Source organism: Nelusetta ayraudi, unplaced genomic scaffold (genome assembly GCF_046127955.1).
Source record: "Nelusetta ayraudi isolate G7.1 ecotype Tasmania unplaced genomic scaffold, CSIRO-AGI_Nayr_v1 ptg000016l, whole genome shotgun sequence".
NCBI lineage: Eukaryota > Metazoa > Chordata > Actinopteri > Tetraodontiformes > Monacanthidae > Nelusetta > Nelusetta ayraudi.
In genome coordinates this window covers 4,542,048-4,568,675 of record NW_027466066.1, presented here as the reverse complement: position 1 = coordinate 4,568,675, position 26,628 = coordinate 4,542,048, and the positions used below count along the sequence as shown (strand labels likewise).

General features: G+C 46.1%; 1 protein-coding gene across 9 annotated transcripts; it reads left to right on the top strand.

Annotated features, from left to right (window-relative positions):
• The first annotated feature begins 1,525 nt into the window (after window positions 1-1,525).
• On the top strand, window positions 1,526-26,347 carry spag9a (sperm associated antigen 9a). 9 transcript variants are annotated; one of them, XM_076024025.1, is made up of 32 exons: window positions 1,526-3,297; window positions 6,359-6,479; window positions 8,114-8,184; window positions 8,285-8,373; window positions 9,116-9,266; window positions 11,702-11,788; window positions 13,477-13,612; window positions 13,692-13,785; window positions 13,871-13,998; window positions 14,706-14,717; window positions 15,105-15,119; window positions 15,400-15,457; window positions 15,549-15,701; window positions 16,195-16,246; window positions 16,331-16,461; window positions 16,554-16,610; window positions 17,657-17,821; window positions 17,953-18,082; window positions 18,558-18,647; window positions 18,732-18,848; window positions 19,161-19,347; window positions 19,446-19,661; window positions 20,287-20,500; window positions 20,674-20,793; window positions 21,266-21,346; window positions 21,439-21,506; window positions 21,614-21,762; window positions 21,849-22,020; window positions 22,413-22,526; window positions 22,627-22,803; window positions 23,480-23,617; window positions 23,700-26,347. In XM_076024025.1, the coding sequence occupies exons 1-32, from the start codon at window positions 2,998-3,000 to the stop codon at window positions 23,816-23,818; spliced, it is 3,912 nt and encodes a 1,303-aa protein (XP_075880140.1). In that variant the 5' UTR covers window positions 1,526-2,997; the 3' UTR covers window positions 23,819-26,347. The 9 variants fall into 9 exon arrangements, with proteins under 9 accessions (XP_075880140.1, XP_075880135.1, XP_075880141.1 ...); XM_076024020.1 differs by having other exon boundaries at window positions 21,611-21,762; XM_076024026.1 differs by lacking the exon at window positions 14,706-14,717.
• Window positions 26,348-26,628: the final 281 nt, after the last annotated feature.

Genomic DNA, 26,628 nt, shown 5'->3' with positions numbered 1-26,628 from the left:
GTAGTTATTGTTCAAATGCGTTTACATCCAAGAGCCAGAAGCTATGTTCGGCTCCAAATTCTTCTCCCCAGTTCGGTTTAGCTCGTCCTCGCGACCATTCATTAGTCACCTGGCCTAGATTAAAAACAGGACCAGTAAACAACTAAAATGAACGAGCACAAATCAAAATACATAACATTAGCCGGCAACAAAAAAGACAATGCTAAAAATGCTAACGTTACCCGATCAGAGCAGTTAAACACAGTTAGCATTCATGCTAAACTACACATTTTCAAACTCACCAATTCCTTGCACAACCAACTTATGGCAGCGACATCGACTGGCAGTTGAGGCAGACCAATAATGGCGTGAACGAAATCCGCAGTGGTGCCGTTTCTCAGAGGCGGTGAGAGTGAAAAGCGCACAGCTCCCTACTATTTTATCCCTACACTAATTTGCAAACGTGAAACACCTGCGGAGCAATCACGTCACATGGTGCTTACGGGTGGCGCAGCTACCGGGGCACATAAGGGATCAAAAAGCCTGTAAATATTAACAAATAATCGCATTTTTCACCCTAGGCCACACCAACATATTTTAGCTTCTTCCCAACTTTTTAGACTGACAACAGATAATCCAATACTTACGTTATTTGGCAATATGCAGAAACGTGTAAAATCGTCCACTTGCACAGGCAGGTAAAATTAAAATAAATCTATAAATAAAACAGGTGAGTACACATGTCTATTTTGTTTGTGTTTCTCTAGGCAGCAGATCTATTTCTGACAGAGTAATGACAGTTCTTTGATCAGGAATGGTGCCCTGCAGGACACATTCCAACACCTTTTTTTGAAGAAGGGAAGGTGCAGTCTTGTGGACCGGACATTCAGGTTCAGTTTCCAGCGTTTGCAGGAGTATGGACACAAACACCTGCACGCAGCAGTCCAGGTATTACAGCCTTTCAAGATTTGCAACAGCACAAATGTATTTGCAAAAGAACAAACGAACAAAAAACGGGAACAGAGACTCGACTGAAAAGCACAGGATTTTGATGACACACCACTATATCACCATCTCACAGCCATCTTTTTAGCAAAATGTCGGCCAACTGGGAACTCTGGATGTTATCGTGTTACAATTACTTGACCAGTCCTCTGTCCTATGGACCCAACACTGTGCTTCACTCCCTTCAATGGCCTTTTTTTTTTGACAGATTCAGGTGAATCAGTTCAACGTTGAGCTGGACCTCCAACGGAACTTCCTGCATCTTCCTTGTAAAGAACTACGAGTCAGAGATCAACACTGATCCTGAAGTTGATGCACCGATACTTTGTGCCCTGAGACAGATGATCAGCTATGCAGAGGACTCTCTCAACAACATGTAGAGCTGCGTTCTGGCCAGGAAAACCATAATGTAAAGGGAAATGTGTTTGCTCCTTGATTAGCCAGTCAGTAGCCAGTCATTGTTGATATCAAAGTTATCGTTCTTGTTCTCTTAAAAGTAAGTGTACTTTTTATGGTGAAATGTCATTGTCAATATTTATAATAGTCTTGGTCATTTTCTTACAAAATGTGAAATGGACACATTATGGTGAATCAGGGAATGAGCAGCAGAATGTCTTACATTCCGCTTCAGCATATTACGCAACAATTTCTTTGACATTGAATTTTCTTTAAATAGCCTTAAATCGTTCCGCAAATGTGTCTCTGACTAATGAATGTGCAACATGCATATTTAACTGAAGACAATGTGACAATAAAAGATCAAAAGTTAGTAACAGGCTAAAATGAGGTCAAAACAAACAGGTAAAAACGGGTGTGTTTACTTGTATTACCACAAGAGGGCGCACTAGACTTTTTTTTTTTATATTGTAAGCTACTGGACGGCATTTCAAATTGCAGAGTTCACAGTCAGGCAATGACTGAACAGCAAACATCACGACGAACCGAATCCTTTTATGACACAACGTTATCATTTTTACTCATGATAGGGGAGATTTTTTTTTTTCTTCCACGAATGTCACGTTGCTTGCATGATATGACGTCATTACGTGATCTGGTCAACATCTCAGCTGTTGTGATGGTGCTTTCACTGTTATTGGAAACGTTGTAATTCCAATGACTCCGAGACGTCAGCTTGTCCCGTCGGGAAAGAGGCACGTTGGAGAGTTACACAGCCGCCACTGAGTTGTTTGGAACTAATTATACAAAATGTATCGCACCAAAACAAAAACACGTAGCCTTATAAATCAAGGAACCAGAAAGCAATTTACCAAGCAAAAATCTCACTACAATCTCACAGCTGGTATATAGCTTGAGGTTCAAAATTTCCACTCGACATTTTGAAGTTATATTGTTGATGGTTTGGACAAAACGACGCAGGTGAGTGTTGCGGTTGGAGGCAAGGCAATGCAACTTTAGATATGTAGCACATTTCATACACAAGGAAACTCTATGGCTTTACATGATTAAAAGTTCAATATTTTAAAAGCATTAAAAAACAAAACACAAAGTGCTGAGGAAAACAGACGGCTTAAAATGCTTAAATAGAGCAGTAATAAAGGAAAAGAGAATTAAAAACACGATGATAAAATATAATACGATGAACAAAAGCATTCAATCGTAAGCACAAGAGAAAAGAAGAGTCTGTAACCTGGAGTTAAATACATTCACACTTGGGGCTGACTACACGTCTGGTTCACAAAAAACCAAAAGACAAAAAAACTGGAACGCCGAAGCTTTCGAGGAGCACTTGAACGCAACATGGGACAAGCGAGGGGGGGAAAGAGGAAGAAAAATCCACGTCGTCGCCTCCTCCGGTGGCATCGTAACGGTCCATTCTCGAAACGTCTTCGGTGTCTTGGGCTCTGTTACCAAGTCCTGCCTTCCGTCAGCTAGGTCCACTGTGGCGGGGTGAACGAGGGGAAGACAACAGCCGCGCTGGTCCTTTGTCGCCGTGAGAGGAGAGAGGGGGGTTTACCACAATAACAAAAAAAAAAAAAAACAAAACAAAAAAAGATGGAGCTGGAGGACGGGGTTGTGTACCAGGACGACCCGGGCACATCGGCGATGATGTCCGAGCGGGTGTCGGGCCTGGCCAACTCCATCTACCGCGAGTTCGAGCGACTCATCGGCAAGTACGACGAGGACGTGGTGAAGGAGCTGATGCCGCTGGTCGTGGCCGTGCTGGAGAACCTGGACTCGGTGTTCGCGGAGAACCAGGAGCACGAAGTGGAGCTGGAGCTGCTCAAGGAGGACAACGAGCAGCTCATCACGCAGTACGAGCGGGAGAAGGCGCTGAGGAAGCACGCCGAGGAGGTGGGTGGCTCATAGGACGCCGTGGCCCGGGACGGTTGCCAGGTTCGCGGTTGTTTTTGCACTCCCGTGCTCTCAGCATCCTCTCCGGCCGCGTCGGGCGCTCTCGCTCTCCCAACGACACGTGGGCCCGGGCAGCATCTCCCACCTGTCCCGCCACGGTGCCGAGGATGTAAACAAGGCTGCGTGACGGCTAGCGGAGTGGCCCATTGCCTTTGTGTTTAGTCACGGTGGAAGCTCTCACTCAACCGTCTCCACAATGGCTACTTCCCCCCCCACCGGACCCCCCAATAAACCTGGCAACTACCCGTTTGTCCTCACGTAAACACCACAACAGAAACCGTCCCAAAGCGAATGAAACAGCGTGCCCGCTGATCGGCTGCAGCAGCAGAGAGGGGTTTGTGATGTGACTCAGCGTTCTGAGACGAGACTGTGACTCATGGTAATTGGAAAATACAAGGAGGGCCAGTGTTGGCGAGTAATCTATTACTAAGTAATCCACATAGTAATTGTTTACACTAAACTACTTTTTTTTTTTAATTGACAGAGTAATGTAACGGGATTACTCCGGCAAAACTGGTAACTGTGTCATAATTACTTTATCAAGTAACGACTCCATTACTTTTCCGAAATATCTTGCAAGCTAAAAATGTCTTATTGTCCTCAACTTGTCTTGTAATTTAGAAAAAACAACCGAAAACAATGACGTTGCAGATTGATGATGCAGCCGTGCATGCAACGTCATTGATATGCGACGACGCACCAAAACAAGTATGGCGGCGGCGGCAAAAGGAAAAATGGCGATTGCATTTGATAGCTGGAAATACAAACATTATTTTCAGTTCATCTCGTGGAAATGAAAGAATACTGCGATTCGTTGGTACGTCATGTGCAGGATGTTGTCAACTTTTTTAAAAAAAACTAAAGTAATTAGTAATTCATTACTTATGAAACAAAGTAGTTAAAGAAGTAGTTAGATTACTTTTCCAAGGAGTAATCAGTAGTTGGATTACTTTAATGGAGTAATCCCAACCACACTGAGGAGGGCATAGGATTTAATGCAAAGGTCCCAAATTATGCAAGATTCTATTTACGGATGTTGTATAACAACGGGGCACGGCGGTAGCCTGCCAGCGAATTTTGCCACAAAATAATGACCAAAGTCTTGCCTTCTTTTACTCGCCCTACTTCTAAGACAGTTTGTGTTACAGCAGTTCTGGAGAGATCGGCCCTTTGTGATGTCACACAGGGCAGGCAGTACTTTGCTGATACCTCTCCTGAGTCCAGGTTCATACGTCCATTGTTTTTCCACCCCTCCATACATATGTTTCCTGGTAAGATCAGGTTTAGCAGGGTTTTATTGACTCAAGTTTATTTATTTTTCCTTAATTGTCATGGTACATGGTATTTGCAGCTTCTAACAGTGCAAAAGCAATACAAATACTTTAAAAAAAAGGAGGTAGTCCGTCAACAAATCTACACTATATACATTAATTAAAGATGCAGTACAACTTGAGAGACAAGGCAAAACAGCAGATCTTCAATTTTTTTCGACAAGGCTGTTGATTAAATTTAGTCCCAGTCAGACCAAAGGGCCTGAATGTCTTCCGTCACTGTCAACCAAGACATGATGCATCTTCTTGATAGTTGACCCTGCGGACAAGTCAGATGACTTTCACTCGTAAAATCCAGGGAGTGGCTCTTTAAAGGAGCCCAGACCAGACAAACTCCCAAGTTTAGGAGAAGCGAGCAAACCTAATTGGACAATTTCAATAAGTGTGTGTGTGTGTGTGTGTGTGTGTGTGTGTGTGTGTGTGTGTGTGTGTGTGTGTGTGTGTGTGTGTGTGTGTGTGTGTGTGTGTGTGTGATGTGTGAATCTCCTGCCCAGCGGCGTCACGCTTTTAGATTGAAGGGTAACGCGATGTGACTCAGAGCTGCTGTTCCAGATTGTTTCAGTCAGTCAGGACTTTGACTTGCCAGTGGGCTCATTTAGAGCGGGAGGTGACACTGAAGCAGTGGGCCAGATGCACCGGGACACAAACACACCTGTGTTGAGCCTGCTGGAGAAATCAGTCGTTACTTCCAGGTCACGTGACCTTCTGTCAGCACCAGCCTCAGCTTGTGTTTTTGCCTTTTTTTGGGGGGTAGGGTTGTGATAAAGTGTCGATTTCCTCCCTCCGAGCACCTTTCCAGATGGGAGACGGTGTCTCATGTCGCTTCCAAGAGGCTGCTTTTGCCTGAACCGAGCATCTGGACCTCCCACATGTATTGACGCTTCACCGTCAGCGCAGTCTTCAGTGCTGCCATGCTGACGTCAAACAAACAATGGCATCATCTTGCTGCAGTGCACTGATACAGATCTTGATGAAGAGCCTTTTGACTGACTGTCCTTAAGTGAGTCCGACAGCAATGTGGTATTAAAGTTGCCGCAATTCAGCGAATATTTAATAAAAAGATACAGTTGGCGCAGGAAAAAACTTGTGCACACTCTGCACTCTACTTATTTTACTGTATACCGAAAATTGCAGTGACTGAAAAAAGGCCATTTAACAGCGGCGTGCGGCGTCTCCTTGAAGAAACACAACGTGATGCTGGTTACGCCTAGCAGTGCTTAAAATAAGTGGGACATTTTCCCACTTGATTTCCTGACTGACACAAAACTGAATGGCAGGTCAAGCACTTAAGAATGCTGGACTCAAGCTGCCAGTGGAGGAATGGAAACAATATTCAGGCCTTGGCTCGCTTAGCTGGGCAGGAAGTGGATTCCTAGCTCTTTTTTCTCACCAACACACACACACACACACACACACACACACACACACACACACACCATGGATGTATTCTAAGAACTGGCAATATGGCGGCGCACCGGTTTTTCCCCAGTGGCCACACGAGGTACTGCAACACAAAGAGCCCATTGGATTACTGTGAAAGCACCTCTGTGACGACATAAAAATGTGATGGCAGGAACTGTTTTTTTTTTTTTGTTTTTTTTTTATTTTAACACATGTTGGAAAAATGCCAATCAGCATCGTCACACGCCCCTTTTCTCGCGCCCATGCAGAAGTTTATAGAGTTCGAGGACACTCATGAACAGGACAAGAAGGACCTGCAGAACCGCGTGGACAGGATGGAGTCCCACTCCCGGCAGCTGGAGCTCAAAATCAAGAACTACGTGGACCAGAGTAAGCACACGCACGCACACACTTGTTGCACGCTAACACGAACCTGCATGTCCTCCATCACTCATCCGTCACCATTTTCCATTGTGCACAGCGCATTGAGTTGCAAAAATTACTGTTCAGTTGAGACTCGTGTGAGATGGTTCCCAGTCTTTTGCTATCTGTACCCACATTCTCTCTTTATGTTTCTGCCTACGCACACACACACTCACACACACACACACACACACACACACACACACACACACACACACACACATACACACACACACTTCCCCCCTTCTTTGTGGGGGTAACAGTAATGGGATTATAGGATTTTTGTTACTCCCGTACTAATGCGACAGTGCATTACCGCCCCTCTCACGGTGGATTAACGGGGGGAAAGTGGCTCTCGCATCCATTCTGGTTGGAGGCGGCGCCAAGTTCCCCTCTCAGCCAGTAGCGGTTTGCATCGGGCTAGGACTAGGATTAGGATTTAAACCAGCATCACATGTGGTTAAGGTGAAGCAAGGAAAACACGCTCCATCGAGACAAACGGCCTGGCATGATGGCTGTTCCGACCTCCTCTCTGTCACATGACTTCTCTACCACCAGCGGACCCAGCTGGTGGGTCAAACCCCTGCCAAGGCCAGTTGGGAGTCGGGGAAAGCGCCATTGTTTGCTACCCATCTCAATGCAAGCAATGTAGTCTGGCGTTCGCAAGCTTTGCAGCGTCCTTAAACCCAAGCCGCAGCCCAGAAAAAGGTTCAATGACTTTCGTGACGGTACAGAGACGGGAACACCTGCCGTAGTCCAGCTGCCCCTGCCGGGTTAACGGCGGCCGTTCAGTAGCAGGCGGACTCGCTCAGGCCTCCGCCACATCGGTCCACAGTCAATCATTCATCCGTTTTGTCATGTGAGAACCAGGAGGCAGCGAGGGCAGAGTTCACTGCTGAACCACAATTGTGATAAGGTGGCACTTGCAAGGTAGCAATGAAACAAAGACCTCGTGCAGACTGCCGGCCATAATCTGATTTTTTTTTTTAGCCCATCCAGATTGAAACCGGATGGCTCTTTTGTAGTCTGAACAGTGACAAATCACATGAAATCTCATTTTATTTTATTTTTGCAAAACGGATTGAAACCGCCTTCGAGCTGGACGACGCCTCCGCTCCATCATCGTTGCTACAGCAACCTGTCAGATGGGTCAAGAATGTGGCCCAGTCTGAACAGAGCCAGATCCCATTTGGACACTTGCTATAAACAGTGTGGACAGTCAGATTTGAGAAGGAATCTGATTTGAATCAGATTCGCCTGCAGTCTGAACGCATAATATGGCTCATAGAAAAGTATTTTAGGATTTGGCTCTGATTAAAGCCAGCCAAGATGATTAAAAAAAGGTCTGAAACACACAGTTACAACATTAAATACTAGATTGGCATCAAGATGTGCAATAAAAATGCATCATTCTGGAATAATAAAACAATTAGTTTGCAATTCATGAGGATCTTTTTTAGTGTGAGTAATTTCCTTGCAAACCTGTTTTGAGCCAAGCGCATTCCGTATTTCAAACATTTTCTTTTTTTTATGTCACTGATGACATTATAATCAGGTCTACACCCACGTGAGACTGAGCACCGCTTTATCCTTTCCTTCAGTCGGCAGGTTGGAAGAGCGGGAACTGGAGCTCAAGAAGGAGTTCAACTCCCTCCATCAGCGGCACAATGAGGTGAGGGAGTGGAGGTGGAGGAGGAGGAGGAGGCTGAGAGGGAGGAAGCGGTACACTAATGACCCTCACCGCTGCTCGCGCTTCCCTTTGACTCCCGCAGATGATCCACAACTACATGGAGCACGTGGAGAGGATCAAGATGCAGCAGTTCAGCGACACCTCGGAGTCGGGCACGGTCGGCCGAGTCAGGTGGGAAGTGGAGCCTGGTGGTCGAGAATACCAAGCCTTTCTTTTCCTTTTGCGCAAGCAAGAAAAGTGTCAAGGCTCAGGATGATGTGTGAAAGAAAGAGCATCAGCAAGAAATGAACGGTGCAGAAACATGCGGTATGGTTTAAAGCCAGTGGCCCTGAGGAAAAGACAGCAGCCTTTGTTGATGTCTAGGGGTCAGAGGTCAGAAAGGGCAGTCGGAAAGCATTGAAGGGCAGCAGATGGTTTAATTACCGCTGGTTTCTAGCAAAATAAAGTGGTTTGTAAGCGTAAATGACTCCATCAGTGAGAGAAATATTGACGAGGATGACGATGACGTTTAGGGGAGACATCTGGTGGTGACATTTTAAATTGCAGCGCTCACCCTCTCACCCTCCCTCTGCTGAGCTTGCCAGTGAACTACGGTGGCCTGCACGCACAAACCTGGATTATTGGTTATTGGCGTTGGTTTATTTGAAGACGCAAGCGTTTACCCTAAATACCAGCTAACTGGGAGCAAGGCCCTTGCCATGTGTATATTCTTATATATGAATAAGAACTGTTTCATGTGTAGGAAAACCAAATAACTTTTGGTTTTCCACTTTTATCAATGTGTTTAAGGGCAGTATATTAAGCTTTTAGCGATACAAAAATGGTAAATGAGGCCAAATTTTACACACTGGACCTTTGAATCTTTTATTTAACCTTTTTGCGTGATCGTAACTTTCTGCTGCGTTAAATCCAGGAGGGAGCGCCCCCTGTCTCTGGGCATCTTCCCGCCCTCCGCCGGCAGCTCCATTCTGACCCCAGACCCGCAGGTGAGGCCGGAGACGCTGGGCACGGAGGGCTGGAGGTTCGCGGACCCGACCCAACCTCGCTCCAACACCAACCTCAAGGTAACGTGCGGTCACATGACCCCGCGGCTCACCGCCCTGGGAGAAAAAGACATCTTGGAACACGCCGCGCGTCGACTTTAATCCCGAGCGCTTCGTCCCGCCTGTCAGAAACCGGAAGATGGCGGCTTTTTTTCTCTCTCTTCAATTCCTCCTCAGATCTATTTTAGAATAAAAGGGATCCTTTCATAACGGCTGGGGCGTGAGGGTAAATTTTTAGCAGGCGCGTGACAAGGACGGCTCTGTTTTTTTGTTGTTTTTTTTTTAAAGTCTCGCTCCTGTTCAGCCACTCATGAATATGCAAACGTTTCCGTGGCTCTTCAGTGGCAGTCAGGGGTAGACGGTCAGTGGTGAAAAATGAAAAATCCACTATAAATTCCCCCGAGTTGTATCGTCATCTCTCCACCAGATGTATTTCACAGCAGTCCAGTCACAGACAGTCCTGGTTCTGATGGAGACGTCACGCTGGTTTTGTTCTCTCGGTGAGATGAACACAGCGGCCGGCGTTCCTTTGAATGTAGCGCTCTGTGTGTGTGTGTGTGTGTGTGTGTGTATGCGGTATGTTTGCATCAGTGCAAACCTGCAGGGTGACGATGTTAATTCATCCCACTGCCTTTGTGTGTGTGTGTGTGTGTGTGTGTGTGTGTGTGTGTGTGTGTGTGTGTGTGTGTGTGTGTGTGTGTGTGTGTGTGTGTGTGTGTGTGGAAACTGGGACATCAGCTCAAGTGGCGTGGTGCATGCTGGGAGCGATGCGGCTGTTTGGCTGGCAAGCCAGTCACTGGGAAAAATGATTGGCCCTTACGTAATCAGGGCCACAGGACAGTTATTGTACCGTCTCTCCCTTTATCTATTCCTTCATTTATGTTTAATGTCGGAAGCTTTGATTTGCAGAAAAAACACTGGTACATCATCGCATTCGAGGACGTAAGCGTGTGGGCGGCGTCTTAAATGAGTGGGAAACTGCTACTTCCACAACACGCACGTGCCTGCATGCCGGCTGAAGTCGTTTGGAAAAAAGTTTTTGGACACCTGATGCATTTGTGATATATCGCTTTCAGAGGACTCTTAATTCTCAAATTGCACATTCCCCCCCTTTTGCACGTGGTGCTGTTTCATCCATGTCAAAAGTGAATGTGTCAGTGAGGTTGTGCCTCCTTGCAACTTGCAACACATCCAGGACAAACACAAGACTTTGGTTTAGTTGTTTTTCCTTGTTAACAATGATTTGATTGATTTGTCTATGGCTGATGCAAGCACGCCTTTTGAAACACGCCCAAATTATTCCATGATTGTGTCATATTTCAAGGGTGTCCGGAGACCTTTTTTCCACGACCGCGTCTACAATCTAATCTGCATCCACGATTTGCCTCACACAAGCAAAGGCCATCTCACTGCTGAAAAATATCATTGCTTTTTGTTTGAGAAAACCAAAGATGTCCGACTAACAAAGGCGACCGTGAGGGATGAAACGTCTCCTGATGCTAAAATAATATAGTTCATACTTAAAAGTTTCTAAGATGGATAGAGAAGATAAAGAAGGAATAATGTGTCGCACCCCTTTGAGCTTCTTTAAATGAAAATACTGTTGTACTTTGTGGGGTCTGTCGCAGAGTTAAGCTGAAGCAAGTTGAAGTGGAAGATAAAAACTCTGGAATTTAAAGTACAAAAGGAGATATTAAATACCAATGGAACGCCCAATAAGTCAATCAAATGTTATTTGTATGGTGCTTTCCAGAGTAAAACGTAATAAAAGCGACACTAGTAAAACATACAGTAGTTTAAACACAAAACTACGGTGAATTATAAAAAATAAAAAACAAATGCAAAATTAGTGAAACATAATAAAAACACAAATGTAAAACTAATTAGCACTGTGTCCGGAATAAAATGAAATAATTTTTTGTAAGAGTAATTACATGGACCATACGTAGTAGAAAAAGAAAACACATTTATGACATATAGTTCTTCATATAGTTATTTCCATTCTTATTTGATGCTGACAAGAATGCATTTAAAGAAAAGCAGCAGAACTTCACCACTGCAAGTCACCCCTGCAGAGAAACACAGCCCGCTTTTCTCATTGACCCTGTGCAGGTTACATGAATCAAATGCGTCGCTAGCTGAGCAGAACACGGTTCCCGACCTCGAATACGGGTCCAAAATGAGGAGCTGCTGCTTAGCCGTCAGCAAATAAGTTGTTGTTGTTTCCCCCCCCCCCTCCCGATGTATTAACAAAAGCAATGGAAAAATGTACCCTGCAACGTGAACCTCTCCATCGGAGCTCCTCCATCCACGTCGGTGGCGTTTGCATCTCTGCTTACAAAAAAAAAAAAAAAATGCTTCTTGTGCGCACACACGTGTGCGTGAGCTTCATTGTCGCTCTCTCCCCGCACCTCCCCTTCCCCTTCCCCCTCCCCCACCTCGACCCCCGTGAGCAGTTGGACTTTACGGAGCCCCCGAAGGCGCGGGAGGGTAAGAGTGCGCAGGACTCGTCCTGGGGGAATTCGCTGGCAGACGACTGCAAGGTAGCTGGACCAGCGGCTCGTCGTTGTTGTTGTCGTCGTCAGCGAGCCTCGGCTTCAGCGGCTGCACCCGCCGTGCTCTTCCATCTTTTTTATTTTTGCAAAAAGTTTTGCCTCACGCTCTCACGCATCAGTAGAAACTCACTCATGTCTCCCCCCCCAGGCGGGAGCCACATGCAACCAGTGCCTTTTGCGAGGGCTAGCCTTCTATTATAAGAACTGGATACCGGACTGGCAATGTGGCATCGTGCCTATTTGTCCCAGTGGCCATTCCAGGTACTGCAGCCCGAAAAAATCCTGTGGGCCCAAAAAGCATTTTTCCAATAGACTGCAATACAAAAATAAACGACGATTTAAAATGACTGACAGGACGACTGTGACCTGAAACGCGTTATATAGCAAATCTTTCTATTGTAAAATTTTCAGTTATGGTCTCTAAGTCATTTAAAAAAATGATAAAGGCCAGAAAATCACCAGAAAAGTGTTTATTGCTAACGTGACGTCACATTGTCGTACCTGCTGCTGTGTCTCAGCTCGTTCTGATTGGCCGAACAGATCATGTGAGTTACAGGGGCATGATGGGAAGTGACACTACTGCGCATGCTCTATGGGCCCATTAATGTGGAAGTGGAAGTCAAAAACCGTTAGGCGTAATTTGGGGCTAACGAGGTGGGCGGGGCCTGGTGAATCCCTTTGATCGATGTGGTGCTGGTTGCATCTGGAGCCCCCACACCAACCAGTATACAGCAACGCACGTGTCGGCTCCGCAGTCACCGTGCGGCCACGCCCATTTCACACTTCACTGTAGCCGTGCCAACTGGTTCTCTTTGTCTCTGTGTTAGTTTGTGTTAGCGTCGTTGCGTGTTAGCGCCAAAGATCAGTAGCTACAGCTGTGCCCATCCTCATTTCAGTTGATGTCGTGTGTCACCCGCAATCTGTAGCCCCTGTCCTTGTTGTCACGTGCTAAATGTTTTTGCTGTTCTCCCCCCTTTTTTTTTTTTTGAAGAATGTTTGAAGTTTTGGTGAATTTTCCCAAATATCCTTAAAGGCAGCATGCCGTATTGATGCCCAGATCTCACACTACCATACTACTGAAAAAAATAGGTCTACTGGAGGACATTGATTGTGACAATTAAATACAAAAAGAGAGAAGTAAGAAAGTTTGGTTAGCATTTATGCAACTGAAAAAGAAAATTTTATCTTCTTTCCCATCTTTTAACGAAACAAACAAACAAACAAATGCCTCCAAACTACAGATGCAAAAAAAAAAAAATAATAAACCCACTATGTGCATCCACAGTATTGTAACAGTAGACACTCGGTTCGCCCTCATGAGTGAGCTGAGCGCAAAACCCGAATGGGTGCACGTGGGCTGATGCTTATTTGCAGTTTTCACTTCCCTCTGCTGCGCTTTACTGCAGCCGGAAGAAAGAGAGAAAGAAAGAAAGAGGAAAAACAAGAACTATTTTTGTCCAGAAGACCTGTCTCCTAACGCTGTCACACTTCCCTGTCAACCCCAAGACACTTTTCTGTTGGGCTGACTCTGTGAAATCCTCTATTTTATGGCTGTTTTCTTGATGATCCTTTTTCTTAAAACCATCTCTGCTGCGTTCTGCAGCCGCTCCCTTCAGTCCCCACTTGGCCAACGCCGTTCAGACCCGCTGCTAAACGGAGCTGTCCGCTGATTTCAGGATGAGCTGTCGGACTTCACCGGCTCCAAGTCGGCCACGCCCATGTCCACCACGGCCTCGGACGTGGAGAGGGAAGACGGGAGCAGCAAGAGCGCCGAGGTGCAGGCGGCGCCGGGCACCAGGTCCATATCAGTGGGTAGGTTGCAGGCAGCCACTGAAGCTTTTTCGAAGAACTTTTTTCCAATTTGCATGAGCTTGTTTGTGCTGCTTCGCAGGCCTGCCTGACAAAGAGGACAGCACCGACGTGCAGGACATCATCGAGTCCACGCCCGAGCTCGACATGGATGTGATCGGCTACAAGCCCTCCAGGTAGAGACCCTGGTACAGGTTGTTTTTTTTGTGGGTTTTTTTAGCATGCGCTGGACGTCACTTCCTGTCTTGTCGCCCGACCCAGCAGCAGCACGCCGACCAAAGGCATCGAGAACATGGCGTTCGACCGCAACACAGACTCCCTGTTCGAGGAGCTGTCGTCCGCGGGCACCGGAATCATCGGGGACGTGGACGAAGGGGCCGATTTGCTGGGTGAGTCCCAGCAGGTTGAGCAGAAGCTGCTTCTGAATTTTGTGCTTGTGATTTTTTTTTTATTATTATTACTCGTAAATAAGCACTTAAGATGAGAAGATGTTCAAATAATTGACTAAAGACTCTTAGCATTTTCATCTATTCTGAATTGTCATAACATTGTAATTAGGGATGCACCGATGCCACTTTTACGGAGAGTAGGAGCACTTGCGTTTTCAGACACCGCTAAAAATTGTCATATGCATACTGTACATATACAACTGTCTTCAGCACCGGTGTTGGTCCTCACACTGGTATCAGTGCATCCCTAATTATAATACATACAAACGATTGTAAGATTTCCAGTGTGATTTTTTTTTTCCAAGTTAACTGGGCTATTGGCTACTTTCTTGATGAAGGAAAATCTATGAAACACACCTTAAGTGAAGCTTTTTCACAATGCTGTGGATGTTGTTTGATGGAAGATCTGCCGTCCTGTGGCTCCAGTTTTTTTCCTTCTGACTCAACCAGTTATTTTTTTTATTTTATTTACTTTTTTTTTTAAATTTGCCAAAGCTCCACCCCTTTGCTTTTGGTCCAGCTGTATCTCGCCTGTGTTTTACATCTCCCCATGTTAACGTCATCTCTCTCTCTCTCTCTCTCTCTGCCTCTCTCTCTCTCTCTCTCCTCTGTCTCTCATCCTCTCTGGCTTTTACCCATAATCCCAGTGGAGTACTCTGGTGTGTATGACCTCAAAGCATCCCTTAGTTAAACACGGCGTCCCTCCCGCCATAACCCGCCATGGTCGCAGCTCACCACGCGACTCTGGACAGTTTGATGCATGAGTGATGATCTCTGTCTCTCTAACTGTTCCTCCTACAGCTTCAATTCTCCTTTCTAGTTTTTTTTTTCTTCTGTTTTCTTGCACCCCTGTCATTGTTGCTTCTTACTCGCTGTCAAGAGCCAACAACGTCTGTTTTTGCCCGCGGAGCCGGCGGCCCGAGTGCGACGCTGCGGCTCCCTCATAATTTTTTTGATCATTCCACTGTCTCAAACTATATTTGCATTTCTTTCTCTCTCTTTTCCTTGTTCCTCTCTGCCTGACTCGGATTGCATGGTTTTCTCAGACCTTAGTTTGATTGGTAAGAACCCCACCCACTCTTTCCATCCTTCTGCTGTCAGTCATGTGACTCGCGCCGCGGGTCTTGTCTGTGTCGTTGGTAGCGTGCTGTGCTGTGATGTGATCTCTCTCTCCAGTAATAAGTATCTCACTTGGAAGTAGTAGCCCCTCCCCCTGTTGTGGTGTCATCTTTTTTTAAAAACAATAAGATACATTTTTCTAGTTTAGTGAGTGTCAAAGCATCTCATCCAGCTGCTTCATATGGAATACGCCGATTTTTTTCAACCGTCAATTCTGTCCAGGCATGGGCCGCGAAGTTGAAAACCTCATCCAGGAGAATTCGCAGCTGCTGGAGACCAAGTGAGTGACGCCGCGGCCGTCTGCCAGATCTCAGACCTGCAGCCGCTGTCGACGCTGCTCAGCCGAGTGTTCTCGTCGCCCCTCTTCGCAGGAACGCCCTGAATGTGGTCAACAAGGACTTGATATTGAAGGTGGACGAGTTGACCTGCGAGAAGGAGATGCTGCAGGGGGAGATGGAGGCCCTGCAGCAGGCCAAGGCCAAGCTGGAGGACAAGAGCAAGGAGCTGGAAGAGGAGCTCAAAAAGTGAGTTCAGTGTTTCATTTTGAAATCTTGCCACATAAGTGTCCAGGTTGTAAATGTGTGACTGAGTGCAGGAGAAGCACTCAGGGTCTTGCCAACCTGCAGTAGAAAGTGTTTTCTGTCGGTTCCGCACCTGCACCTTATCTGTTTTCATTTAGAAATGATGAAAACCCTAAAACTTGGAAAACACACAAATACAGGAAGTTTAAACACAAGAGTTTAAACTCCAGGGGTCAGAACTTGCCAGAGTGTTAAAACTAATCTCTGCTGCACTATATGAAGATTTGAGCTGTTCAACATCTGCATGGTCTGCTGGACTGAGTGTAATAGAAAGTAGGCTCATACAATCGTCTGGTTAATTATTTTACCCTCAGTTTGTTTGTTTTTTACTACCAGATGGATTTCTAATATGACAGATTTAAAACTGTTCTCATGCTGTGAGCCAGGTTCCACACAATTTTACCTTTAAAGTTTTTCCGCTCCCCCTCCTCCCCAGAGTGCGGATAGAGTTGGAGGACGTGAGGAACAAAGGCAAGGACGAAGAGGATGTGAGTATTTTGCCGCAGCTGTATTTTGCGGACGCGCTCAAATGCTCGAGGGGTCGCTAACATTGGACCGTGGCACCGCTGCAGAGCGACGTCCCGACGGCGCAGAGGAAGCGCTTCACCAGGGTGGAGATGGCCCGGGTGCTGATGGAGAGGAACCAGTACAAGGAGAGGCTGATGGAGCTGCAGGAGGCCGTGCGGTGGACGGAGATGATCAGGTAAGGGTCCCGGATTAAATTAGCACCGACGCGACAAGCGAAGCTAAGCTAAGAAGATAAATGTCTTGACGTGGCCTTGTCCTCTTCTCCAGGGCCTCCAGAGAAAATCCAACCCTCGCGGAGAAAAAGAAGTCCAGCATCTGGCAGTTGTGAGTAACCGTCTGCTCCGATAACTTTCTCAGGGTCATTTTCATCCTCCTTGACTTTCTCTCTTAAACCTCCAATTGCATCTTTTTTTTCTCATCTTTTCCGGGATGTTCTTTTTGAATTGGCAGCATTAGGTAAAAAAAGAAAAGTGATAAACCCCTTTACCCGGCCAATCCTGTCCATCCCCTTCACTGACAAAGAACCGCCCCAACTCCAGTACAAATGGATCCGACTTTGGTGTCTCTATCCGTCACATGTTCCGTCTGTTCAGTGCTTTGGTTGTATTTTTTTGTCAATATGACAAACAGCTCAGACGCGTCCCCCCTCGCGGCCCCTCGCGGCCCCTCCTGCCCTCCGCCTGCTGTTTGATGTGTCGCCGCTCCGTCTGCTGCACACGGGTGCAGACTGAAAGCAAGCATGTTCCGTCCGCGTTGAAATCAGTTTGTGCCTGCAGATGGGGACGTTTTATTTCGCGTGTGCGGCGTTCTCAGTGTGCCTCATGATATTTTAAACACGAGCATGATTGCGCAATACGTTCTAGTCCATTGTGCAGTTGGAACTAGATAAGGAAGTGGGAAGCAGGAATGCATGAAAGTGACAGAACTATAAACAGAACCAATACGTCTATATCTGTTGCAAATTAAAAAATGTCTTTGCAAAAAAATCCTTATATATACGAATATTATTCTATTATATATTATTATCTGGCACGAACATTTTGTTCGGGATTAATACAGTTTATCTAATCTAATTAAAGACTTGATGATCTGATCAGGTAACGTGTAACTGTGCAGATCCAGGTGTGAAAAACACACAGTTGGTTGTTGCTACCAAAAGTGCGGTTCCAGTTAGAGACAGTGATTAACTGCTCTCCCAGCATGCTGTTCTCTCACTCTTACTCTTCTGATCTCTGGCCTCCTTGACTGTGTGGTGCGTTGGTGACCCCCCGTGCCTTGCTCTGTCCCCGCACTCTTTTTTTTTTCCTCCCCCCGTCTCCTCCCAACCCCCTCCTTCCCCCGGCGGCTCTCCATGACTTCACCACCTGCAGCTTCAGCAGACTGTTTAGCTCCTCCTCCAGCTCGCCGGCCATAAAGAAGCCCGAATCCCAGTCCAACGTGAAGTACAACACTCCGGGGAGCCTGGTGAAGAGGAGCAGCACCTTCTCCCAGTTCCCAACGGAGAAGTCCAAGACCTTCGACTTCCTCAATGAAGAGTGAGTAAAAAAAAAAAGGAACCAGGAAGTCCAGCGTTCATGCACACCTCCAGCTCTGATAGTGAAAACAGGCGGCGCTGGGATCTTCCTCGATGTTGACGCCTGCCAACCTTCACCCTCCTTGTATGTAGTAAGGACCAGTGCAGCTCACCATCGCGGAAGGAGCAGAAGAGAGCTCAGTACCGGCAGGTGAAGGCCCACATGCAGAAGGAGGACGGGCGAGTGACGGCACACGGCTGGAGCCTGCCCAGTAAATACAAGGTGGGAAGCGAGGTCGCGGTCGGCTCATTGGATTAACCATGATGTCTGGCAAAAAAGTTGTTTTTACGTTTGGTTTTATTTTATTTTTTTTACCTGGAGTCATTGTGTTAGCTGGAATTTTCAGTCAGTGCAACTTTGTCCCCCCTTTTTTTAAACTATATTTCCCACAATGCCCCTGGGAATTAATTCAAATGACGATTTGATTGATGATTGATGATTGATTTGATCTTTGAGCTGTGTTGTTCTGAAATATTAACCAAATGCTAATGTAAGAAGAACACATTTTAAGAAAACTTTGGCATTTTTTCCCCTCAACACCTCGAGCGTCCTCTGCGAATCCCCGATTCTGTTGCGAGCGCAGATGGCCACAGTGTGCAGGATGCTAATGAAAGATGCCACCAGGTGGACGGCGCTAATTATGAACCTCTGCTGTCTGCTTCACACTTGAATTTGAATCTCTTTGACACCCTGCCAGGCTGCAAACGGTGCACCGGTGGAGAACAAGATGAACTTACCTGTGCCCGTCTACCTGAGGCCCCTGGAGCAGAAAGACGTTTCTATGAAGGTGCGACGACCGCACGCCGCGGCTTTGCTTCAAGCCGTCCGAACCCGTCCAGTCCGGAATTAAATGGTTTTTCCCGTCCTCCAGCTGTGGTGCGGCGCGTGCGTCAACATGTCTGGGGGGAGGACGGCAGCCGCGTCGGAACTCTCCAAGCAGGTCAAAGGTTCCCAGAGCAGCCTGGACCACCTGGACTCAGACGGCAAGGTAAGGAGGTGGAGGTTGGAAGGGGCAGTCGCCCTGTTTCCTGTTGTTGGTTTTCAAGACAACCTATTTTATTGACTTTTTTGGTTTAATTATGTTTGCTTACTTAATTATGTTCCAAATTGGTCTCTGTATGATCTGAAAATTTAGCCTAATTATCTTGATCTAACACCATGATTGATTGTAAATGTAATAGTTGCAAGGGGAAGGTTTACCGTAAGCCACGGCTTCTTACCTGTCCTCTTGGTTTGTATGTCTGTCATTCATATGAAGTGAAAACAATCTTTCATTCACCATTCATTCATGTGTCGCCAGGGTCAGGACAAAGGAGAGCAGGAGAAGGAGCTGGTGCTCCAGGACGAGACGTCCAGCCGGGTGTGGGTGTGCACCAGCACGCACTCCTCCACCAAAGTCATGGTGCTGGATGCCAGTCAGCCGTCGGACCTGCTCGACAGCTTCTACGCCTGCAACACCCACGTGGTTTGCATCGCCAGCGTGCCAGGTATTGCGGGCGCTGCGGCGGCAGCGGCTTCCTTTTTTTGATCTTTTTCTCTGCAGGTTGGATTCATCGTCAGTCTTCCCTTCGCTCTTCTCCTCCAGGCGTGTTGGAGTCCGACTACCCCGTGGGTGAAGAGGTCCCTCAGGACCTGGAGGCCAGCCAGGGCGACCGCGTGTCGCTGGCGGGCAGCGTGGCCAGCATGGGCTCCACAGGCAGCGACGGCGCCCTGGCCGCCGAGGGAACCACCGCCGTCCCCCAGACGGCCGGCTCTGGTGCCACGGAGCCGGCGGCCGAGCAGGGCCTCGTCTCTGGCTCAGGTACAAAGCTGAAAAACCAAACAGGGAGGTGCTCACCTGAGATTCATGTTTTTTTTTTTTTGTTACTAAAGTCCTTTACTGTGGCATCACCAAAAAGATACTGTGATGTTTTATGTGCATCCACGTGTATATATATATATATATTTATATATATATGTATATATATATATATATATATATATATATATATATATATGTACATACATATGTGTGTGTATGTATGTATGTATATATATATATATATATATGTATATATATATATATAGAGAGAGATAAATAGATGTAGATAGATAAATAGATATAGATATACATATATAAACACATATACATATATGTGTTTATATATGTATATGTATATGTATTTATCTCTATATATATATATACATATATACACACATATAAATATATGTGTGTATATATGTATATGTATATCTATTTATCTTTATATATGTACATTTATATTCATTTATATTCAATGTGCAGATATTCCAGACTGATTCCTCATTAATTCATCCTCTTATATAAAGATGCAGCGCTGCACTTAGGTAGCAGGAAGAAGCAGGACAACAGTGATGATGAACTGCTGCCCAAGCTGCCTGAGTTCACACCACTTTTACGTTTACAGTTGAGCTGTCCAGAGAGACCAGTCCAGAGACGGAGGACGGCGTCCTCCCGGCGGAGGAGGCCACGGAGGCGACGGAGGCCAACGCCGGCGACGGCGAGGACGGGGAGGAGGAGCAGGGAGCGGACGAGAACCAGCCGGGAATCTACACGGAACACGTGTTCACCGACCCGCTGGGGATGGAGCCCACCGACTCCTCCCCTGCAGAGACACAGGGGTGAGTTGTGTATGCTGTTGTATTACAGCTATATTATCTCTAAATAATGACCTATAGCCAAGAAAATCTGGTCAGCAAGGGCAAATTATGTTCAGACATCATCCTAAAAAAGTGTTTCTGAGGCATATTTTCACGCAAATCAAACCTTGCGAATGTTCTCATCTGTAACTCAGGGGTCCGGGCCAGGACGTTGCGACCTCCCTGCCAGAGGACTCGTCAGACCCGTCCGAGGGGGAGGTCCTGAGGATGAGCAGCGCCCTGCCCACCATGTGGCTGGGGGCCCAGAATGGATGGTAAGCATGACAACGGCCACCAGAGGGAGCTATCAGCATAGCCGTAAACCATCAGGGACATGGAGAGAGTCACGTTTTTAAAGATTCTAAGCATGTGTGGAGCATGTTTAGCCCTCTGTTTGCAGCCTCCTGCAGAAAGGCATGTTCCAGCATCCTGATAAAACGGATGCTTTTTTGGGCCTTTTACATATTTAAAAGGGGACCTGACACTGGGAGAAGTATCAGTGCCCTTTGTGACATCACGGAGGGATGATTATCCACATCTGCTTAACTCGCTTAAAAAACAAAACAGAAATGATAACAAAATCAGTTCATTGTTAAGGCAGAGAAAACTTTTACCAATGTGACTTTTTCTCTCCAACATGCGTGACCTTTAAGAAAATAAAAAGATATCATTCTTCTCAATATTAATTTTACACTTCCATGATAAGATGCATGTCGTCTGACTGCCCTTCCTCCCCGTCCTGTTCAGTCTGTATGTCCACTCGTCTGTCGCACGATGGAGGAAGTGTCTCCACGCTATCAAGCTGAAAGACTCCATCCTCAACATTGTGTGAGTAAAAATGAAAAGATGAAGGTCCACTTTTACATTTCGGTACGAAACGCAAGCGTCAAACATGATCTGGCGTCACCTCTCGCCAACAGACACGTCAAGGGAAGAGTTCTGGTCGCGCTGGCCGACGGGACCATCGCCATCTTCCACAGAGCCATCGGTAACTCCAAACACTTCGGTCGCTCCCCGGGTTCTCTCTCTCTCTGCTACGCTGCTGCTCACCCTGACTAGGACTGAGATATTTCTCTTCTGTGTCTCCCCCGGCAGACAATCAGTGGGATTTAACCAACTACCACCTGCTGGATCTGGGCCGACCTCACCACTCCATCCGCTGCATGACGGTGGTCCACGACAAGGTGTGGTGCGGCTACAGGAACAAGATCTACGTCATCCAGCCCAAGGCCATGAGGATAGAGGTAACGGCCGGCGTCGTCACCTCGTGGAAACCAGTCGCCTCGTGTGTTTTGCCGTTTACTCCACCTGTCCTGTCGCCTTGGAGCAGAAGTCCTTCGACGCTCACCCCCGCAAGGAGAGCCAGGTGCGGCAGCTGGCCTGGGTCGGCGACGGCATCTGGGTGTCCATCCGCCTGGACTCCACCCTCCGCTTGTTCCACGCTCACACCTACCAGCACCTGCAGGACGTGGACATTGAGCCCTACGTCAGCAAGATGCTGGGTACGCGCCGTCTTCGTTTCTCTGGGAAACCACCTCTTCTTGCATGAAAGCGGATTTAAAAAAAAAAACTAAGGATGCACAGATACCGATATTAGTGTCGGGTATTGGCGCCGATACTGGGAAATATCACCAAGGTTTCTCAAGGGGGAGCACATGCAGGGCTCGCGGACGCTCGATCGGCCCTGATTAAGGTCATAGTGATGCGAAGTGAATCAAAGTGAAGCTCGGGGAAAACTGGAACATTGATATTAATTATGAAGTTGAAGTCACGTGACTGAGCGTCGGCAGCTCAATTAGCTCGACTTAATCGCTTAAATGGATGTTGCACCACTTGACTCCGAAGAACCCGCAAGCTTCAGGAAAGAATCAGTGTGTGTGTATGTGTCTTGCAGGCACAGGCAAACTGGGCTTCTCCTTTGTGAGGATCACAGCTCTGGTGGTTTCCTGCAACCGGCTGTGGGTGGGGACAGGAAACGGCGTCATCATCTCCATTCCGCTGTCCGAAGGTAAAGTTTTTTTTTTTTTCCTTAGCAGAAGGAATTGGACGAGGAAGCTCCACCCCACAGCGCTGCCGCTGTTAATTTGTGTCTCTTGCGTCCCCTCCAGCGAACAAGTCGACAGGCGGCGGGCCGAGCCGGCCCGGCACGGCCGTGCGGGTTTACCCCGACGACGCCTCCGACTGCGCGGCGGCGGGCAGCGTGGTGCCGTACTGCTCCATGGCCCACGCTCAGCTCTGCTTCCACGGACACAGGGACGCCGTCAAGTTTTTCGTCACCGTGCCAGGTGAGCGCAGAGACAGCCGGGGGTGAAAAACGCTGCAAAAATATCAAAAGATGCCGCAAGACGAACAGAGATTTCCTTTGCCACTCTAGTTTTTAGTTATTTTGTTCATGTTTTGCACTTTTAAATAATGTAGCACCTGTTTTGTGTTTGTGAGAGTGTTTGAATCGTTAATTCCTTTAATATTTAGATCATGATGTGTGTCTTCTCTTGCGACAACGGTGAAACAAATACTCATCCATTTTCATCAGCACCTATTTTTTTTAAATACCAATGTAGAATTATAAAATATTGCAATCCTGTTTTCATGTGGAGCAAATGAAAAAAAAAAAAAGAAGAAAAAAACGATACGAGATTTTACGAAAATTACGGTTCAGGCGCTTCACACCATTCAATGGAAACACCAGCAAATGCCAATCGTACTTTGTCGAAATGTAGAAATCATTCGTGGAATGGTTAAAAGGTTCATTGCAGTTACAGGACGCGATTGTTTTGTTCACGATTAAGCTGATTCATACTTTAATTGAGGTCTAAATCTTGTCGAGACACTTAATTCTATCCTGAAACTGATCCAGAAGTGAATTATGACAACAGTGGCTGCATGTTCTCTTCGGCTGGTTGTAGATTTTTTTTTTCCTCACTGTCTCAACAACAACATGTGCCGATGTTGTTATCACAGGCCAGGCGATGCCTCCTCCGGGCACTGTGGACTCGGGCTCTGACGATCCTCCGTCAGAATCCTCCGACACGGCGGTGCTGGATTCCAAAACGTACCTGGTGATGAGCGGAGGCGAAGGCTACATCGACTTTAGGATGGGTGAGTTTTGGTCGCGCAGCGTCGGAAGCGGTTGACGCTCAGAGATTCGGTCCACCTGACTCGAACCTCTTTCCTCCATCAGGGGACGAAAGCGGCGAGCTGGACGGTCTGCCGGAGCCCACGGACAGCCAGCAGGCGGCGCCCACCAAGGCCGAGCGCAGTCACCTCATCGTCTGGCAGGTCACCGTGTCCAACGAGTGAAGCCGAGTGAAGCCACCCGTCCACCCGCATGCCCTCAAGTTTTTCATTCCATATCATCGTTTCCTCGTTTCCGGGTAGACTGTAAGAGTCAAAGAAAAACAACAACTATTTTTAGTCCATTGTTTTGTACAGTTTAATGTGTATGGATTCTGAAAGAGGTGAGATCAGTTGCTTGATGGGAAAAAAAAGGGGGATTTAAGATCGTGTGATCACCTGGACGTTAAACCGCACGTCGAACAAGGATGGTTGAAGGGAAGGAAACCTGACAGATTTTTGTGGCTGAACTGAAGTATATATATTTTTTATTCCACAAGCAAAACTTTTACATTCACAAAACCTCACTTCCGTCCACGTACGAGTTCAGCGACGTCTGCCACTTGTTGGCAAGTTTGTTTTTGTTTTTTTGCCAGCGTTCAAAATGGTTATTTTACAGTCGTTTTGAATTATTTTTGTAAGGCTTAGTCCTCCACTGTATGGGCTGAATGTTGGGGGGAGGAGGAGCAGCTTGCACACAGCAGTGGCAAATCAAGTGTCAGTGTTCCAGTCGGTGTAGGAATGCAGGGAATATTGTTTGAAAGGTTTCTGTTGAACAATGTCTGAACTATTTAAACAGAACAATTTCAATTTGATCTCAGAGCGAAGGGAGCAGTCTACTCGCCTGGAATTGTGTGTGTGCGTGTGCGCGTGTCGTCGTTAATATGGCATTTTGAAGATCTGCCTCCGACAGAGCGAGGACACGCTAGCCGGTCCTCGCAAATTAGCGTTAAATTTTAAAGACGGAATTTTAGTGGCCGTTTACACGAATACAGATTTCTCTGACGACGCACAATATTTATGCGGTTCGGCCTTGCGTTTAGGCGAAGCCGGCGTTTTCACTGCAACTTTCTTTCGGTGGTCAGTGGCGCTAATGTTTTTAGCAAGCTACTGCTTCTTGAAACACGGCGTGCTTCAGGTGTTCTTCTTCTTCCGCATTCTGGGAGTAAACTTGCAGTAAACTTTTTTTTTTTTAATACGGCTTCGTTTAAACGCTTTTTTTTTCGAGTGCGGTTTCAAAAACAAACAAACAAACAAACAAACAAAAACATTTCCGTGTAAACGGCCCCTACAAATACAAATACAGATACAAATGTATGGATTAAAGTTAGGGTCAAGGTTTTTTGGAAAGGAAAAGGAGGAAAAGGAAGAATTGAAGCCAGTGTAAAAAGCCTCACAAATATAGAGAGACAAGCATGTGTGAATGTATGAGAGGAAGTGTCTGAAAATGGTATTTGGTCTTGAAAAAAACAAAAACTGGCACTTTAACATGCTAAATGTTAGCTTTTCCAGGTTTAAAGGAGCAACCAAGCTAATGTGCACTACACTGCTGTAGTAGCGAAGGGAACAAAGTAGGAACCTCCTGCACGAGAGGCATCAGGCGACTCAGCGACCAAAGCCGGGCAGAAGAAGCGCCATGAAACTGATGATTATTTTTCACCCTGAAGTTTGGAAATAATTGTACTTCCTGGGTCGTTTCAGTAGGGAAACACTTTAGATAGTATTAGAATTTTCAGGCGGCACCTTTAAATAGAAAATGCACTCAGCACTAGCAGGTCCTCCTAATTGCTTCGTCATTCCTTATTTCGTTCTTACAGCCATGTTTTTATTGCTTTCCGGGGCATCATGTGTCTTTTTATATCCACACGTGCGACACTTTTATTATTAAGTATTGAGTTGTTGGTTTTTTTTTTTATGACAACTGTAGCAGGATAGCAGGGATTTTCATTTTTCATTTTATTTTAAATTCAGAAAAAAATGAGGCCAAGAAGACTGGCCGTCAGTCCATTCAAATAAAACTATAAATAGTAACTTTATATGATGTTTTTGTTTTGTTTTGTTTTGTTTTGTTTTGTTCCATTTCAGTATTTATTTTCTTTGTCATGGAGCCTGTCTTGGGTTCAGAATGTAAACTTTTTACATGAGCAAAATATCAACGAAGGCTGTTTTAGTCCCATGATTTTACGTGATTGTTAATGATGGTCAGTTTAAAAGGAAAAAAAAAAAAATTATGTTTGTTTAATTTTCTCAAAATGTTACATCTGAGTGTGCGGACAATAACTTTTGGAACAACACGTTGAAGTGCAACGCTATGCATGTTTTTATGTGTTTTTGTTTCTTTTTTTTCTTTTTTTTTTGTTGCTAAATTAACGATTTTATTATTACCACCGTTTTTGGTGGGGTGGACGTCTGTGTGTATGTTTGTGTTTACAGTACCAGTGTACAAATAGAAGTTTGGATGCAAGACACCTTTTGTCAGTTTGTTTGACTTTGAATACGTGCGATGTGTGTGTGTGTGCGTGCGCGCGTGTGTGTGTGTGTGCGTGTGCGTCTGACAAGTGTGTGTCCCACGGCTAACACCCCCAGAGAAGGGCCACACGCCACCCAGTGTACCCGGTTGTCTGGGCACCATCATGGTGGCTCCTAATGGTCAATGTTTGCTGAAACAGCATCATAGCCTTATTTTTAACAATCTATTAAAATCGGTTTCATGGAGATGATGCATGTTGTCTTATTTATTTACACCCAATGTGACAAAACACACTGCAAATTTCTTCCTCTGTGTTTCCACACAAAATGCTGCATCGCTCACTGAGATCCTCCACTGGTTCTTTACTGTAAATCCTCACAGTTTATTTTACATTTTTATTAGCAGTGTGTCAACATGTTATGCAGCACATGGATGAAATCAAGTGATGATACAGAACAATTAAATGACCCCTGAACATTTTCTCAATAACTCCTACAACTTAATGCTTTTTAAGTAATTCACTAGA